The 20,047-nt window shown below is 39.1% G+C and overlaps 1 protein-coding gene across 1 annotated transcript in view; it reads right to left on the reverse strand.

Moving 5' to 3' along the window:
- Window positions 1-2,726: 2,726 nt before the first annotated feature.
- IQCH (IQ motif containing H) overlaps window positions 2,727-20,047 on the reverse strand; it is a 197,268-nt gene continuing 179,947 nt past the window's right edge. Inside the window, exons 20-22 of the mRNA XM_036437981.2 lie at window positions 13,000-13,061; window positions 9,335-9,443; window positions 2,727-2,925 (exon numbers count right to left, since the gene is read on the reverse strand). Coding sequence (XP_036293874.1) covers window positions 2,794-2,925; window positions 9,335-9,443; window positions 13,000-13,061 — 303 coding nt within the window. The 3' untranslated portion in view covers window positions 2,727-2,793. The remainder of the gene's footprint in view (window positions 2,926-9,334; window positions 9,444-12,999; window positions 13,062-20,047) is intronic.

The following is a 20,047-nucleotide window of genomic DNA, read 5'->3' on the forward strand; positions in this document are numbered from 1 at the left end:
TAGCAGGAAGTGTGTGTGCGTTAAACTGTCCTTCTGTACTTTAAGCAATACAAGCATCCTATATCATAAAAGCCTAATATGCTAAGTGTCTGACCATTTGACCAGTTGTTATGATGCGCACCGACCACCAGGGGGCAGATAATTTGACTGGTAGGTTAGCTTGCTGCTGGGATCTAGCTGATCAGGACTGAGCAAGATGGGTGGATATGCTCGGGTGCCCTCATGTGGTCCCTCCTTAGCCCTGATTTCTCGAAACCTGGGACCCCTTGGGGTATGTTGGAGAGCCAGTTTCGGCCCCATACTCGCAGGCCAGGCTGAGGGACTCCACCGGTGCATGAATCCATGCGCTGGGCCTCTAGTTTGTTATAAAAGAGTGCAAGTCCTTTGAATGATCAAGGACAAGTGACATTCAACTTTCTACACAACATGCTAGAATTTGTGGTGAAAGAGTGCAAATTCCACATAAATTCCTTTTCATTTAGTCTGAAACATGGAATGAGATACCCTCACTAAGTCTCATTCTCCTCAATGTAAAATAAAGACAGTAGTAGTAGTACCCACAGAGGTTGTTGGAAAGATGTGTTCAATAACAGGTAATGTAAGTAGATAGTGGGAGGTAGGTAAGTAGATAGAACAGTTTGTCATTAAATATCATAGATTTAGATTATTTAAGATCAATAGAAAATGAGCTATATGTAAAGGAAGATACTTATCATCATCCAATAATGCACTCCTAAATGGTTAGCACACTTTGCTTCTCAAACCATTGCAAACATTGAGTATTAAATAAAGATGGCTCTACTGTTAAATGTTTGCTTCTCACCAAAAGTTTCTGGGGGGGGTGCGGGGGAAAGAGACATTGTTAAAAAACACACACTTCTTATTGACAAAGATTTCAGTATCCTATGTAGAGTAGTAAAAACTTCTGGTAAGTAATTCATCACTATTAATTTATGTTTTGGGTACATTATAACATAGATGTAATTTTTTTCAAACTCCCTTAGATTAGCAATAGCACAGTATCCTTGCTGCATTCATGTGCTAAAAGATAATAGACTATGCTTCTTTTCAAATGTTCTGTAATTAAAATATTTCACTAATTTAATCTGGTCCTCTGGCTTCTTCCACTTAATTACTTGAAGTGATCGTCTTATTATACCAATTTTTCCTCCTTTCGTTTTGAAGCTGTAGGTTTTTAGGTAGAGAACCTTACTGCCAATCACTTTCTAATGAGACCTGAATCTGAAATGTAAAGCCTGAATTTGGAAACGGATATTCTGTAGTGTATGCAGACGAGGAAACGGCATTGTTTGAGAAACCAATCATGTGGGTAAAATAAAAAAATAAATAAAAAAGTACCAGAGAGGGAACTCATTGACTCTTGCCAGCAGCTTGAGGCTCCAGAGTGCTAATCAAAATTCACACACACAACTTCCCCAATAGATTTCACCATTTTGTAGTGCGTAGAGGGGAATCTTGCTGTGTGAAAGCTCCACCGCTGTGCTGAACAAAACAGAGACAGTTTTCCTTTAAAGTCCAGAGCAGATGAGAGCCATAAGGAGACAGAGGGTTCCATTTACTCTCAGGACACGATTGTGCCAGTGAACTAATGAGTCTCTTGGACCTTATGTTGCTCTGGCTTCAATCGAGGGGAGACTCTAATGGGCATGTAGTACTTCCTATCCGTCAAGTGTCTGGACAATGGGCCCCTCGTATGGATTAGAGCGATCTGGCAAGAAAAAGAGGTCATCGCTGTACCTAGCCCAGGCAGGAAACCTGGCTAATTAATGCATTTCCAACGACAGCAAGACAAAAGCTGACGCACACACAAATGTTGATTTTATTGCAGAAACTCAGCCTGTGGCTGAGGCACAGTTTAAAAATTATGGAAATCCCTTAGGGTAAAAAATAGCTCTCCTTCCCCCAACACGCTCCAGTATTTATAAAGAGATCATGCTTTAAAACAACTACGTGACTTGCTTCTCCCACCCTTTGTGAAAGTTGGATGATGAACAAATATTTTGACCAGTGACAAAGCAAATGCAGAGAGTTAGTGTCAGCACTGCAGAATTTTAACAATTTGCCCTTTAACGGAGACTGTTGAATTAAGCTTGTGAAAATCCTACTGCTGTATTCAATAGAGAATACAAATGTTTGTTCAAGCGAGACGGCTCGAGTTACACTACATCTTAAACTAAGAGCAGATACTGCCACCTAGATAAATTCTGATGCTGTAGTGAACTAAATGTAGGCTTACCTTACTTTTTGAAAAATAGCAGCAACAAACAATAGTGGCTTGGCGCAATAAAATACAATGAATGATAAAGGGTCACTTTAAAAATCCATACAAATGTAATTTTCTTTGAAAGAAGACATTTTTTTGTTCTGCCAAATATCAATGATTAAGCCTTTATTTAACTTTTTTAAAATGTAGAAGACAAATGAACTATTAGAAATAGGAGGAGGGCACCTTATAAAACATCCAAACAAAATTCCCATTATCCTGAAGTTTAGAAAGAAGTAGATGCAGAGGTGATATCAGTAAGACTTGTACATTTCTTGTTAGATATTTCCCCCATTAGTTTGGAAAAAGGAAAACACAAATAAGTTTTGGTTTAATAAGTAAAATAAGATCGCTAAACAATTGTTTTAAAAGAGCATTACATTATAGTCTGTCCTGTTACACTTCCTGGCAAACAAAGCGAACTAACTTCCTCCCCCTTTTTTATTCCTAACAGTAAAAGAAACATTGCCTTTTCTTGCTCCAGTTGGAATCTAAACTCAGTCATGTATTCAAGGATCATTAATATATATCAGGTTCAGAGAGCTATTTCTCTTATCATCTTTAGATTTTAGCTCTTCTTCAAATCGCTTTTTGTTTTCCTCTGTTACTCCCAGAATGACTTGAACCTCATCAATGAAGGCCTGTAAATGAACACAAAAAATGACATTCATTACTTAAACATCTCTTACATCTCTCCCCACCCCCTCCACCCCCAAATCTCCCCACCACTAAGCATTTGTTCCTTGTTGGTTAAGTAGGATTTAGATTACTTTGACCAAACAAAACTATGGAGCATGACTTTTGCTGCGCCAACCAGCACCAAGTTGTTGGTTATCAGTCCTGGTGAAATGAGTGTAAAAACTGTAAGAACTTGGAAACATTTAAAGAAATTTTAATTTATAGAATTATTTTATAGAATTTATAGAATTTTATAAATTTATAGAATTTATAGAAATTTTAATTTCTATTAAATGTAGTAATGAAAAAAATGGGCTTCTATTGTGTACATCTTTAATTTTTTCATTTCATTTTTCTAATAATTTATTTTTGTGGCATTTTACAAAAGTGTTGATCCATGATATGTCAGAAACAAACAAACAAACAAACAAACAAACAAACAGGTCCTTCACTACAGATAATTTGAGAGTAACTGGTCTAATCACCCTAAAATGATGGCTAGTAAGATGAGATTATTTTTATTGGTTTCTGGGAGAAAAATGGCACCTTTCCATTTTATTTTACTTGGTTACTAGAGGCCCGATGCATGAAGATTTGTGCAAGAGTGGGCCTTCTTCCCCCTGGCTGCCGGCACTGCCTTTGCTCCAGCCCGGAGCTGCCTTTCTGCTTTCCTACGCTGCCCAGAGGCCCAGAGTGGCTGGGGTGGTACAGAATACCTACACAGGCGTCCTGTTCCTCTCCTGGCCACTCATTGCCTGTGTATGCAAATTAACCCACCATCTTTGTTGGGTTAATTTGCATACCCACCCCTGACTGGCTGGTGGGCATTGCGGAGGTATGGTCAATTTGCATCTTTCTCTTTTATTAGTGTAGATTTTTTTTTTTTATTGAGGTAGAATTTACATATCGTAAATTCATCCTTATAAATTATACAATTCAGTGGTTTGCAGTATATTTATGAACAATCATCCCTACTATGTGATTCCAGAACATTTTCATCACCCCTACTAAAAATTCTCTATGCATTAGCAACCCTTCTGCATTTCCTCCTCCCCTAGGTCCTGGCAAGCACTCATCTACTTTCTGACCCTATGGATTTGCCTTCTCTGAACATTTCATATAAATAGAATCATACAATATGTGGCCTTTGTGTATGGCTTCTTTCTCTTAGCATATTCCATTGTATCTATTATCTATTCTTGCTTTGGTTGTTTGCATTTTAGGTATCATATCTAAGAAACAATTGCTAACCATAAGGTTATAAAGCTTTATACCTATGTATTCATTGTATGGACTACTATCCATATAATACAATTCAATTCACCCATTTATAAGTTGATGGAGATTTGGTTTGTTTGTATTTTTTTGTTATTATGAATAATGCTTCTATGAACTTTAATGTACACATTTTTGTATGAACATATATTTTTAATAGTCTTGGATACATACATAGGTATGGATCATATGATCATTTTTTCACTTTTTGAGGAACTATGAAATATATAGCAGTGACATTACATTACATTCCTACAGCAATATAGTAGAGAACCATATCCTTGTCAACATTTGTTATTGTCTGCCTTTTTTATTGTAGCCATTTTAGGTGTGAAATGGTATCTTATTGTGATTTAAAAAATATATATATTTTATTGATTTTTTACAGAGAAGAAGAGAGAGGGATAGAGAGTTAGAAACATCAATGAGAGAAAATCATTGATCAGCTGCCTCTTGCACACCCCCTACTGGGGATGTGCCCGCAACCAAGGAACATGCCCTTGACCGGAATCGAACCTGGAACCTTTCAGTCCGCAGACCGTCGCTCTATCCACTGAGCCAAACCAGTTTCAGCTCTTATTGTGATTTTGATTTGCATTTTCCTAATGGCTAATGATGTTGAACATTTCTTCATTTGCTTATTGGCCAGTTGTATATCTTCTTTAAAGAAATATCTATTCAAATTCTTACTTTTAAGTTGGGTTATTTGTATTTTTTAAAAAAATATTTAAAAAATTGATTTCAGAGAGGAAGAGAGAGATAGAAACATCAATGGTGAGAGAGAATCATCAATTGGCTTCCTTCTGCATAGCCCCCACTGGAGATCAAACCCACAATCTGGGCATGTGCCCTAACGGAATGGAACCGTGACTTTCTGGTTCATGGGTTGAGGCTCAACCACTAAGCAACACCAGCTGCCTTTCTGTTGTTGAGTTGTACTAGTGATTTATATATTGTGGACATTAGTACCTTATTAGATATATTATTTGCAAGTATTTTTTCCAATTCTGTAAGTTATTTTTTCATTTTCTTGATAGTATCATTTGATGCACAAAAGTTCCTAATTTTGATGAAATCCAACTTATTATTCTTACTTTGGATGCTTATACTTAAGGTAGCATGTCTAATAAATTATTGCTAACAACAAGGTCATGAAGATTTATACCTATGTTTGCTCTTCACTTACATTTAGGTGCTTGTTGCATTTTCACTTAATTTTTGAATACGCTGTGTAATAGAGGTGCAACTTCATGCAGGTGTGTTTTTATTTGTCCCAGCACCATTTGTTAAAAAGATTATTCTTTTCCTATTGAACTGTTTTTGGCACCCTTGTTGAAAATCTATAAATATTTGGGTTTATGTTGGGCTCTCAATTCTATTCTCTTGATATATAGGTATATTCTTATGCCAATACTACATGTGTTGATTGATCATTGTAGTTTTGTAGTGTTTTAAAATTGACAAGTGTGGAGTTTTTTCAAGATTATTTTGACTATTCCATGTCCATTCATTTCCCCATGAATATTAGGATCATCTTGTACATTTTTGCAATAAAGATAGCTAGAATTTTGATAGGAATTGTATTGAATCTGTAGGTCAACTTATAGAATATTGCCATCTTAACAATAGTAAATAGTAAATGTTTTGTAGTTTTTAGTGGACAGATCTTATATGTTGTTAAATTTACTACTAAGTATTTTATTCCTCTTGATGCTGTTGTGAATGGATTTAAATGTTTTTTATTTTTGCAATGTTCATTGCTAGTGTATAGAATAAAACTGATTTTTGTATATTGCTCTTGGATTCTGCAACCTTGGTGATCTTTATTAGTTGCAATAGATTGTTTCTGGGTTCTTTAGAATTTTTACATATATAAGATTATGCCATCTGTGAATAGAGATAGTTTTATTTATTTCTTTCTAATCTGGATTGGATGCTTTTTATTTATTTTTCTTGTCTAACTAACCTGGCTAGAACCTGAATAGAACTAGTGAAATTAGACATCCTTGTCTTTTTAAAAAATATATTTTATTGATTTTTTATAGGGAGGAAGGGAGAGGGATAGAGTTAGAAACATCAATGAGAGAGAAACATTGATCTGCTGCCTCCTGCACACCCCCTACTGGGTATGTGCTCACAACCAAGGTACATGCCCTTGACTGGAATCGAACCTGGGACCCTTGAGTCCACAGGCCAACACTCTATCCACTGAGCCAAACTGGTTAGGGCTAAACATCCTTGTCTTACTTCTGATCTTAGGGGGAAAGCTTTTAGTCTTTCATCATTAAATGCAATGTTATCTATAGGTGTTTTTTTTTTTTGTTTTTTTTTGATGCCCTTATCAGGTTGAGGAAGTTACCTATTATTGCTAGTTTGTCTTATTATTATATTATTATTATTATTATTATTATTATTATTATTATTGTTATTTTATCAAGAAAGGAAGTTGGTTCAGGCCAGTGTGGCTCAGTTGGTTGTGGGTTTGATTCCTGATCAGGGCACACACCTAGGTTAGGGGTTCAATTCCAGGTCAGGGTATGTAGGGGAGGCAACCAGTCAATGTTCCTCTCTCATTGATGTTTCTCTCTTCCTCTCTCTCTGGAAAAAAAAAAAAAGGATATTGGATTTTATTAAATGTTTTCTTCTGAATTACCTTCCATTTTCATTCAGCCTTTACTTTGCTGATAAATCATCTTTGCTAAACTAAAAATATTTATTAGAATGTCATGAGGATAATAAACAGAATATGCTACCCAAAATGAATCTATTTCACTTTTCAAGTTTTTATTATTCCTATTTTGTTGAAATTTAACCTTTTTTACCTTTAGACCTTCTATCAAGAATAAGCATATCAAGATAATAATGATTCACATGAGAAAGCTAGAAACCATGATATATTTAAAATCTACTTTAGAACATCTAACTTGGTAATTTTGGAAGTCAGACAAAGGGCAGAGAAGTAGCCTTCATTATGCCATAAGTAGTTGGCTTTGCCAATCTCAAGTCCAAACTCAGATCCTACTAAATCTGTGTATATAGTTTTGGGGACATAACATCTGTCATAGTACGCCCAGGCTGCTATAACAAACTACCACAGACTGGGTGGCTTAAACAACAAAAATTTCTTTCTCACAGTTCTGGAGGCTGGGAAGTCTAAGGTCAATGTGCTAGCCAATTCAGTTCCTGGCTTGCAGACAACCAGGTTTTGTTGTAGCCTCACATGGTAGGAAGAGAGAGTGAGCAAATGCTCTGGTCTTTTATAAGGGCACTAATCCCATCATTCCCATATCATCATCATCATCATCATCATCATCATCATCATCATGACCTCATCTATAATAGCGACCATCACAACCGAACAAACTGAAAAGGCTGTGTGAGACGACCAGGCTGGCAGGAGGGTTAGTGAGGGATGACCAATGACTGAGCAGCAGGCTGTGTGGGGCGACCAGGCCCACGGCGGTGGGGGTGAAGGGGTGGTGTGGGGTGGTGGTGGGGGTGGTGGAGAGCAGTAAGAGGCGACCAGGCCAGAAGTGGAAGGGGGCAGTTAGGGGCAATCAGGCTGGCAGGGAGACAGTAAGGGGCGACTAGGCAGGCGGGTGGGGGTGACAGTAAGGGGCAACCAGGCCAGTGGGGGGGGGCAGTTGGGGGTGACTAGGCTGACAGGGGGTCAGTTATGGGTGATCAGGCAGGCAGACAGGTGAGCAGTTAGGAGCCAGTGGTCCCAGATTGTGAGAGGGATGTCTGACGGCCAGTTTAGGCCCGATCTCCAGGACATCCCCTGAGGAGTCCCAGATTGGAAAGGGTGCCAGCTGGATTGAGTAGATCCCCGTGTCTTCTGTGCACGAATTTCATGCACCAGGCCTCTAGTTTTAACATAATTCCCTTACATCTCTACTAGTATATGCTGTCACTTTGGGGTTAAGGTTTCAACAGTGAACTTTGGGAGGACAAAATTAAGTCCATAGCACCTTCTGATTCTGATTATTATTTTGACAGACTAATCTGATCACGTGCAGATAGTCTTAAAATTTTGTGCACAGCAGTAATGACAAGATGATGCTAGCTTACAGTAACTTAGAATATAAACGATGAGCATAGATCCTTTAGGACCTATGAAAGTTATTGCAACACTGGGCCATTTAAAAATTAAATCTTCTCAGTCATGTTATGGGAAAAGCAGTGGTCAATCTTGCAACTCATAAAATCACATTGAAGAGGACAGCATTATTATCATCCTTACCATTACTAGAAGGACCAGGGCCTAGCTCAAGGAAAAAACGTATTAAAAAATCATATTCTTATCAAGCTTTTGTTGGCTTTCCATCTAAGAGAAAAAATGACATGTAGCTTCCAATTGAGTCCTTCGAGTTACTTGACCCATTCAAGCATGATGAAGGCTCAGGCTGGAAATCCGATGAAAATTTTGATAGTCAATACTAAATGTTCATTTCTGCTTGGCTGGTATTTTAAAACCTCTTGTACAGATCTTGCTCCCGTTTTCTTGAGTTCTGAGACATCTAGTCAATTACACCTGACTGGATTATCTGGAAGCTTCGACGTTAGTGATGGAACATCTACCCCACTTTGGAGGAACAGGATGGAGGAGATGACTCACATACGTGCTGAGTTTTTGCCTAAACACATTGTCCTTCCTGCCTCAGAACTTCTCTGTCCTAGAAACTTGGGCTTGCCAGGAATTCCTAACCAGACACTGAAATGGAAATGTAGGTAGATTATAGCCAGGATTTTTATTTTATTATTATTATTTTTTTAATGCAACAGTCTGTTTTGGCTTCATTGCGATGGTTTAATTTCAGTTCCAACATCAGAAAGCCCTGTTGTAGTATAAACTTGGGTTTGGAAATGGTAGCAAGTTAAAATGAGACTACCATATTTCAAAGAAAAAGTTTCAAACTATTTACATTTAACTAACGGGTTCAGAGAGAATCTTACAGTATTGACCCTGCACGTTGTAAAAGTATACTGCTTACAATTTTAAAAAAAATGGTTTAGCACTTGTTTACAATACAGCATGAGGTATTTTCAGCCCTTGTATAGAAATCAACCAGGATCGTTAGTTAATTAACACCTCACCTTAAAATTGGTCTCGCCTTGCATATTAGGTGCTGATATTTCTTGATGGATGACGAAGAGATTGCGAGCAAAGGTCATGAGGACCCCCTGGAGATCCTCACCGATTGTTCTGTTAATGATATCCAAACAAATGAGTTTACCAATGATTCCCCTCACATGCTTAAAAACAATCACCCTCTCATTTGTGCCTGTCTGGTGATGGAATTTAATGAGTATTTTCAATCTCACAAGGTGGCAATCTTCAGGGAGATATGAAAGATGAGGCTCCATTTTAACTTGTCAACAAAAAGGATTTGTGTAATAAATATTTTTTATTAATCAACTTAGCAGAATATAGGAATAGATTCAGTCATTTGTAGCCAAAGGCTACCACTGAGTGAGGATAGGAGTACTGAGAAGCTCATTTTAAAAATTGTTTAAGTTAGTTTAATAAAATCCATTGCCAAGTGTAATTCATGCCTAACAATTTCCTTGTTACAGAGACACTTGCACCTCAGTGTTATTTTTTACTTCATGTATACAAGTGACTCCTTCTACTTATAAGTGGTGCCCTACCTGCATTCAGAAATGACAGCAAGCTAAAATAAGACTACTATATTTCAAAGGAAATGTCTCTTTCATGGGCAGCTATCTTTACAAAGCTAAACACACACACTAAGAAAACATCAGTGATGACTTGCAAACCGTCCTGTAGAATTCTACTGTTTCCAAACAACTAGATCATTGTAAATTTTAACTTGAAAACAAACTCCAAAGTATTTATTTCTAGCTATTTTTTTGAACTTTGTTTGTCAATAGAAAAGAATAGATTAAATGAATGGGTTAATTAAAAAAAATTGTTCTGTCCTGAGGGGCTGACCCTAAAGAGCTAAGGCAGTTGCAAAAAAACCTTTCCAATCACTTATCCCCTAGTTGTTACCTGGAAAATAAATCACCTTAGAATCTAAGACCTAGACTTTTGGAAAGGATGCCTTGCAACATGATTCCACTTTCCCTGGGTTCAGGGTGGGACTAGAAAGCTTCCCAGGGCCCAAGACAGGAGACCAGGCTCTCTCTCCTGCCACTGACTGTGTGGCTTTGGGGAAAGTTGCTTGATCTCTCTGGGTGTTCATTTCTGTATCTCCGAAGTGAAGGAATTTGACTAGATCAGTGCTCCCAAACGTTTTGAGGTTTATTTCCCAAATCTAAAGACTCCTGACCCCACCCCTTAGAGCTACTGAACATTAGTGTCTCTTCTTTTAGGAGTATAAACATCACCCAAGGCAACTTCAGAATCGTAAAGTAAATATTTGTGTCTTAGGTGACCTGTGGGTTGAGAACCGCTGCTGTAGATGGTCTTTTCTAAGACCATCGGAAAACAGATATTTACATTACGATTCATAACAGTAGCAAAATTACAGTTATGAAGTAGCAACAAAAATAATTTTATGGTTGGGGGTAACCACAACATGAGGAACTGTATTAAAGGGTCATGGCATTAAATAAGAATGTTTCTACTACCAAAGCTAGTCTTCAGGTCAAGGCATCCTTTCCCAAAATCTCAGGGGCACATGTAGCCACAGTTGACCTTGGTCTCACTATTCATTCTGTAGGTTTCAGCATCAAGTCAACCTTGCTGCTTGGTCAGTTTGATGATTGGGGGCGTTCCTTTTTCACAAAACAGCCTCTTCTTCCAACTCCTAAATTCTGTGGTAGTTTTCTTGTCGCCTTTTCCTCTATGCTCTAGTACCCACTAGGATAAAGCTTTCCAGGGCCCATACTTCGGGAACTCTGCCCCTGCCCTGTTCACACTATCCTTGTCTCCTACTGTCAATTCTAGGAGCCAAGTCCTGTTCCTGAGTGTCAGCTTTTGCTAATGGGCTCCCTTCATACACCCCTTGCTGACCTGAGTCTCTAAAAGCAGCATCCTCTATGAGCTCCTACGGTCTTGCTCCCTCCATCCAGACCTCGGGTTGTCCTTTTTACTCTTTGTTGTGGGAACATTCCCGGCTGATGCTGCTGGTTGGGATGACCTCCAGGTACCTGAACTCTGTTTTGTTTTGTTTTTTTCTTGCCGGGCTATTTTTTTTTCTGAAGGGCAGTCATTGTCCCCCATGGATGAGGGTTTGCCTAGTTCCAGTCCCAGCCCTGCTTGTCCTTTTTATTCGACCTTTTGTGCCAGCCCGTGCCCAGTGAGGTGGAGTTCATGTCTCTGCGTTCTGACTTCTAGTTCTTCTACTTAACCAGCCCACTGTCTGGATTCCTGAGCTTAGAAATGTACTTGAACCTTGAACCTTACCAGCTCAATCAGAATCATAACTATACAAAGTTCATATTCCCCAGCTTGCCTACTTCAAATCCAGTTGAATGCTTGGTTCTCCTGGTTCCAGTAACTGCCTGGTGGCCTAGGTCCTGCCACAGCCCTGGCATCAGTGACAAGTTTGGAGGGAATGGAAGTATTTCATCTCTGGTGTTGTGGCTACTGGTGCCTTTTCCTGACTTATTGGGAGCTGAGATGTGAAACCATTTATAATGCCTGTTGCAACTGACAATACTTTGGTAAAACAAAGGACTGTACTTTGGATAGGGAGCAGAGACCTGTCCTGTGCGCATCTTTGCCTGTTTTCGTGTGGGACCAGCTTCTAGGAGGAGACTGAACATCTGGGGAGAAACTGAGGCTGTTCAGGAACATTGATACTTCACAGAGGAATTGGCTCTTACTTGCTCAGTTTTAATAAGAAGAGATCTTAGTTTGTGTGTTTCAATGTGAAGTCACACTGCTCTAGATGTTATAAGGAGAGACATAAAGAGCAGAAATGGTTTCCCAATAAATTAGGATGACTTAAAGGACCAACGAATCATATTCCAAGATATGAAATAAGACATGATTTAAGATGGTGGTTCTAAAGTTCTGAGTCCTGGAGGAGGAGACAACTTTGCTTGCTCTCCAATAGTCCTTGGAGAGAAATTTTTAGGAAACAGGGAAGCACAGGGAAGCCTCCTGTGAGCCCCAGCAGGGCTCTTCTCAGCACACGGGCATCTTGAGGGGACTGGGCTGCGGCCCAAACTGAGTATGAGGAGAGGCCACAGATCCTGTTTTTTTTTGGGGGGGGAGGGGGGGGCATCTTGCTAAAGGCACCAGAACACCTTTCTAAGTATGCCAGTAAGCCCTTTCACAATTACAACATCTGAGCTTGTTCATCATGAGTCAGATTTTTTTTTTGTGTGTGTGTAATATGTTTTTGAAACTAGCCTTTTTACTCATCAATCTGAATAATTAATCAATTATATTCATGAACTCCCACGGACACATCTAAAGCCATTGTGTGAACACTTGAAGATCTAAATAAGTTAGCCTTCCGATAAATCAGCATGCTGATTTAAAAAAGAACCTCATAGACAGCCAACAGTATGGTGATTACCAGAGGAAAATGAGGGTGGGGGGGGGGTGTAGGGGAGGGTAAAGAGAGGCTAAATGGTGAAAGGAGACTTGATTTGGGGTAGTGAACACACACTACAATATACCCATGATGTATTATAGAATTAATAATTTTATTAACCAATGTAATCCCAATAAATACAATTTAAAATTTTCTCAAAAAATGCATGAGAAGCATCATACTTGTTGGCTGTTATCGTCTATTTCCTTAGTTTTCTAATGCCACGAACCTCATAGACATACTCACAAAATTCCAAACTTGTCTCTCTTCAAGTGTTCATATAATATGAAAATAGTTCCTTGTCTGTCCTATAAAATTTGAATGGGGAGAAAAGAAATAGCATGTTATGCTGAAAAGAAAGTAAAGAAAATGCACTGCACTAAAACCACTAAGATGGATTTGAATTGAAGTCTAAAGCTAACTGTAAATACTCTGAGAAGCACAGTGAGAAAGGCTGTCTCCAGAATATGGAGTAGATATATCCTAGGACAGTGTTGTTGTTTTTCAATTGAGATATAATTTACCTACAACACTGTGTAAATTTAAGGTGTACAGCATGTTCATTTGATATATTAGTATATTGCAATATGATTACCACTGTGGCTTTAGCTAAGACCTCTATCACATAACATAATTTCTTTTTTGCAATGATAACATTTACGATCTAATCTTAGCAATTCTGAAAATACAGAATTGTTGACTAAAATAAAATATTGTTGACTATAATCACTATGCTGTGCAGTATTAGACTTCATCTTCTTTTTGCAAGTTTGTACCCTTTAACAATATATCTACAATTCTCACCTCCTCACTTCCCCTGGCAACCCCATTCTATTCTCTGTTTCTATAGCTTTGGATCTTTTAGATTCCACATATAAGTGATATCATACAATATTTGTCTTTGTCTAGTTTATCTCATTTAGCATAATGTGCTCAAGGTCCATCCATGTTGTCACAAATGGCAGAATTTCTTCCTTCTCATGGCTGAATACTATGGCTGAATACTATGGCTGAATTATATGGCTGAATTATATATTATATATTATTATATATATATATAAAATCTTCTTTTATCCATTCATTCATCAATGGACTCCTAGGTTGTTTCCATATCTTGGCTATTTTGAATAATGCTGCTATGAACATGGAGGTATATGTATCTCTTCAAGATGATGATTTTGTTTCCTTTGGAGAGATACCCAGAAGCTGGGTCATATGGTAGTTTTATTTTTAATTTTTGAGGGACCTCTATGGTGGCTGAATCAACTTCCATTCCTACCGGGCTCCCTTTACTCCACACCTACACCAGCACTGTTATCGCTCGTCTAGGACAAGGCATTTTCAAAGTCAGATCCTCAGAATACTCACATCAGAATCATCTAGTTAAATGCTTGTTAAAACACATTTTTTTTTTTTTTGCATCATCCAAACTCTGAATCATTGGGAGAAAGTCTGCATGTTAGCTTACTTCCCAAATGATTCTCATGTACGCCAAAATTTGAAACCACTATTCTAAGAGCAACAGGTAAAAAATATAGAGAAGCAGTTTGTTGTGTGGAAAATCATTTGTATTTCAATGGAAAACTGTGTGCTGTCTATGGCACACCCTATGTCCTTCAATCTATGGGAGATCCTTTGCAACTCGGTAGATTGTATGTGATTTAGAGACAAGCAGATTCTGTCCACAGTTTCACTGATCTTTCTCTCTTGCTCCCCTTGTGGAAAAACCAGTTTTGTGCCATTTGCACACTCACTTCAATATTCCTGATCTATAAAGATGTCTATTTTTGGATTCATTTTGTACTGGTTATAACATCTGTCTAAAATCTTCTTTTAAATAAAATATTTATCTCATGTTTAATTTTGTATCTGTCTGAGAGGCACTCTCTTATTTGAAAATTATTACTGTACCAGTGTTCTCAAAATTAATAAAAGTTAACACTGGAGTGGTTCAATAGTGTAATGGTTCCCCATTGAAGTTGTGAACTTCTGATCTCTGGAAGTACAAAAAAGAAAACAACATTTTGGGGATTTGGTAACAGATATCACACTCCAGAATTATGAATGCCCGCCGACTCTCCATTTTATCAGGAAATGTGGGCAGGAGGACAGATGTTGGACTAGAACAATGGCTCTCAAGGCTGGCTGCACATTAAAATTATCTGAGTGCTTTAAACCATATAGTTCCTGGGACCTATCTGTGGAAATATTGATTTAGTTGGGCCCTGGCTACAGTGTCACACTGAGCCATATTGGAGCCTGAGCCTAAGGAAAATCAGTATGTTCTTATATAAATGTTGATATTTTGTTCATTATAAATGTTTGGCATTAAATTTGATTTTTAACATTGCATTATAACATCATTTTTCTTTATTACTGAGTGTGTGTGTGTGTGTGTGTGTGTGTGTGTGTGTGAGCTCCTTTAAATTTTGTACCCTGGGTAAGTGCTTAACTTGCCTCATTCTGGTCCCAGCCTGCCTGGTTATCTGCCTGGGCATCAGAATCACTCATATCATTCTGATGGGCAGCCAGGGTTGAGAACCACTGACAAATTGATTTGCATGGTGTCTCACATCCTTTCCTGTGCTGTCCAATATGGTAGCCACTAACCACATGGGACTACTGAGAACCTGAAATATTGGTCATTGAAACTTAGATGTGCTGTAGCTTTAAAAAACTTAGAACAAAAGAGTAAATTATTTCATTACTTTTTATATTAATTCCATGTTGAAGTGACAATATTTGTTTTCTGTTTGGGGGAGCATTCTTTTCTTGATACTAATTTCTGAATCAATCAGATAGGCCAGGTTATGCTGCAGTAATTTAAAAAAAACCCACAAACAATTCTTAATTGTTTATAACAATGATAATGTGGTTTGTGCTCATGCTCCATTTCCCAAATGGACTGGCATGGGTTTCTAGTAGCTATTGGTACACTTGGGGACCCACACTGTATGTAGCTTCTTCTCAATGTAATTCCATGTTTTCTAAGGCAGGAAAAGGATATGGAAACTCATAACTCATGCAGTGGCTCCTAAAGGCTTCTGCATAGAAAGGACATACATTCCTTCTGCTCATATTTCACTGACCAACTCAAGCTACAGTGCCATGCCTGGCTTCAGGGAGAGGGCTGAGGAAGTATATGTTTGTTGTGTGCCCGGAAGGAGGAGAATAAGAATGTTTTGAACAGCCCTAATGATTGCCACCATGGCAGCATCCTGGCCTTGGGAAATGACTGCTGGGTGTGGTGGAGCTATTTAGCACCATGGCACACAGCCTATGTGTGTTGGAGACCAGCCCTCCCCACACAGTTGCAGGCAGTGAACATGGCACTCTCTTCCATGTGGCTTTCATTGAAACTTCATTTCATTAGGAAATCAGTGGGGGTATTGTGTAGCATTGCAGAAATACCAAGCATGAGACCCACCAAGTTGGTTACAAACTCAGTAATGCTTCCTTCCACTATTCAGCAAGGAAAAATAAACTCACAGGGTGATCTCATTTCCCTTTTTGTTTTTCCTAAGATTTTGGACAAGAAACATCATTTGAAAGTCTGTGATTATAATGGGAGGAAACATACAATATCACTTGAAATTCTGTGATAATGGGAAGAGAAACATAATGTTGAGAGTAAGGACTTTTAAGAATTTTCCTTTTGGTACCATTGACAATGATAGATTGTTAATCTTGTTCTTTTCTGGAAAGAGCACCCACATTAATCTGACCACAGTAGGAAGTAGCACAGGTGAGAATCAGCATAATTCAAGGAGGCAATAAAACGTTGGAGAAGTTAATTGTTAAACATTTCTTTTGTAAGTTAGAAATAGTCATAGTGGCTATGAAGAAGTTTGTGCTTCTTTAGCTGAAGAATACATAAGGGGTACCTAGATGAAATAATTTGGAATGGTTCTCAGAATTCTTGGGTGGGTTGGTAAGGCAGTCCTTGGGTGGGGGAAAGGCATATAGGGGACTGCTTGGTGTTTGACTCCAAGGACAATTATTGACTCAAATGTCAGTTCTACAGAATGACTGGCTGTGTGATCTTGTGAAAGCGCTTAAACTCTTTGAACCTAAATTCCTCAGTGTGATCTGGTAGAAATAATAGCTTCTTCTTCTTCTTTATTGCATGTAAATGGCTATGAAGATTAAAGAGATAATGAAGTACTAGGGCTTAGCTCAGTGCCAGCAGATAGTAGGTGCTTTGTAAAAGCCAGTTCATCACCTGCCTGTTAAGATAGGCAATTAAGAGAAAAAGTAGACTGTCTGACCAGGGATGGACTCACGGGTCTAACACTTTGAGAACCCATCTCAGGAAAACTAGAGCAGGATATTGTTGAAGAATTTCCAAATAGTCACATGATTCTCCCCCCGCCCCCACCTCAGATTTTTAGGACTCCATTCCCCACACCCTTTCTCTTTCTTGTTGTGCTTCTGTTTATTTTTTGCTCTTCCCCACCCCCTGCCCCCTGTTTATCCTCTTCTCATTTTAAAAAATGGATCCTAACAGTAGCGGGATAAGCATGTTGGCGGGGCGTGGATTGCTGGGGGGTAGTGTCGGGTCTTTTTCGGTATTTGGTTAGGTCTTTTGGAACGGCTTAAGTTAAAGGAACCCTTCCTTACATTCCCTTACCTGTCCCTTCCTTCCCTTCCCTTCCCTTCCCTTCCCTCTTCCCTTCCCTTCCTTCCCGTCCTTCCCTTTCCCTTCCCTTCCCTTCCCTTCCCTTCCCTTCCCTTCCTTCCTTCCTTCCTTTCTTTCTTTTCTTTCTTTCTTTCTTTCTTTCTTCTTTTTTTTTTTAAAAAAATATATTTTATTGATTTTTTTACAGAGAGAGGGATAGAGAACTAGAAGAGAGAAACATCGACCAGCTGCCTCCTGTACACCTCCCACCGGGGATGTGCCCGCAACCAATGTACATGCCCTTGACCGGAATCGAACCTGGGACCTTTCAGTCCGCCGACACTCTACCACTGAGCCAAACCGGTTTCGGCATCATCCTCTCTTTTTTTCTGTTATCTTTTTCATCTTCATATGGATCTATCCCTCCATTGCCCTCAATCCTATTTCTCTTTCTCTCCCATTTCATCTCTCATATTTTATACGTTGTTCAGCACAGGTGACCTGGGGGCAGAGCTGTGTCTTCATTGCCTCTCTGCACCTTTCTGTAAATGTCCTCACCCTCAGTGGAACTTCTCCCTCTGCATCATCCCCTGTCTCCCTGGGGCTATGGCAGTGCTTCCTATCCTAAAATTTGTTTTTAGAAATGAATCTGATCAACTCAGAGCCACAAAGGTATAAATAACATAAAATATGGTGCTTTGATTTTCCCCAGGAGTAGCAGAACTTCAATCAAGTACAAAGCCTCTAGCCAAAGAAATAAATCTTTAATAATAATTTCAGGCAATAGGAACTTATGGAGTATGTTTTCTTTGAGGCAGGACACTTTTCCTGCCACATATGCTTATTCACAGAGCTTGTTCTGTTTTGATGTTTTAGAAGAAAACAAATCAAATAGATTCAGATAAAGCTAGCGTAAGATTTAGCCACCTTCTAGTACCTACCGTGTTTCCCCGAAAATAAGACATCCTCCGAAAATAAGACCTAGCGCATGGAAAGATAAGACAACCCCTGAAAATAAGACCTAGTGCAACTTTGGGAGAAAAAATTAATATAAGACACTGTCTTATTTTCTGGGAAACAGGGTAGATGTGTTTCAGTCTAATCAGGCTGAAGCTAAAAACTAACTCCAAAGTGGTTGTGTAACAATTAACTTCAGGTAAATCAGTTCAACCTGGCTTTTCTCATTCTTTCTATATTTTACCAATTTTAATGTAATTTGCCAGAGAATATGAGTTCCATTACATGTTTGCAAACAATACCAATCGATCTAACCAAAGGGCCTTATGCACCTGGCAGTGCCCTACCGTGTGATGAAGGTGGCCAAGTGTTAGTAGGGCCATTCTATTCACTGTTGGCTTTGTACCTAAGGTCTATATGCTTTTCAGGGACCTATAAAAAGACTGGATCACTAAGCAGTTGAATTTGTTCTCAAGTATGAAAAATAAAAATTAATAAATGTAAAACTGAATATCTGCAAATCAAAACTGATTTAGTCAATTGGTTATTGCCCAATTCTTATGTCGTTATCTATAAACCACATTTAATGTGAGAAGACTGGATTTTAATAGGTTTGATGTGATGTGGGGTGGTGGGGTAGGTCTCCCACAGTAGCAGTGCATAGGTCACTTAGGTCTTGAACAGCTATCAGTGTCAGAGATTTAAAAATCTGAACCAAAGGGCAAAACCATGAAACTATTTCTCAGAGTAACATGAGTCTCTAGCCAGGGGTCCTCGAACTTTTTAAAGTGGGGACCAGATCACGGTCCCTCAGAGAGCTGGAGGGCCGGACTATATGAACTACTAATTCCTACTATAACACCTCGGCTGCGCTCACTGCCCAAAAAACCTGGCGGGCCGGATCAGACTCCTCTGTGGGCCGCATGTGGCCCGCGGGCCGTAGTTTGAAGACGCCTGCTAGGCACACAAATGGAGGTTCTGGTCTAGGTAAGAGATATTGTATCTCACTTGCCCCCACCCATCTACATTACGAATGAAGCAGCTGGGTAGGGGGCATCAATATCACTGGAAAAAGACCTCAATTTGGGAAAATTGTTTTTATGAGAACACCTTCTAGAAAGAAACTATAATACTATTTTCAGGTAGAAGGATGCTATGAACTGAATTGCATATCAACAACTCACGTGTTGAAGCCTCTATGTGACTGTATTGGAAATGAGCCTTTAACGAGGTGATTAAGGTTAAACGAAGTTGTAAGGTGGAGTCCTGTCCCAATAGAACTGATGTACTTATAACAGAGGTTACAGAGACACCGGAGTTCTCTCTGTGCCACGTTAGGACACAGAAGGTGGCCATCTGCAAGCCAGGAAGAGAGCCCTCACCAGGAACAGCATCAGGCATCTTTTCCTTGGGCTTCCCTGCCTCCAGAATTGTGAGAAATCAATTTCTATTGTGGTGTTTGCTATGCCGGCTGGAGCAGACTAAGACAGAAGATACATGTTGACAAACAGCTTTGGGTGGGGTTAGAGAGCTTAAGGGTATGCTTCAGAATCAAGAGATGCCCCCCCCCCAAAAAAAAAAAATCCTCCTAAGTCTGGTGAGCCACCAGCTTTTGCCGTTCCAAGGTGGGTGTGCAGGTTTGCTGATAGAGCTGAACTCCCCAGGACCAAGCGTGGAGCTGCCTCTCCACCCTTCCCTAAATGCATGTCAAACTACCCT

Source organism: Pipistrellus kuhlii, unplaced genomic scaffold (assembly GCF_014108245.1).
Source record: "Pipistrellus kuhlii isolate mPipKuh1 unplaced genomic scaffold, mPipKuh1.p scaffold_m20_p_1, whole genome shotgun sequence".
NCBI lineage: Eukaryota > Metazoa > Chordata > Mammalia > Chiroptera > Vespertilionidae > Pipistrellus > Pipistrellus kuhlii.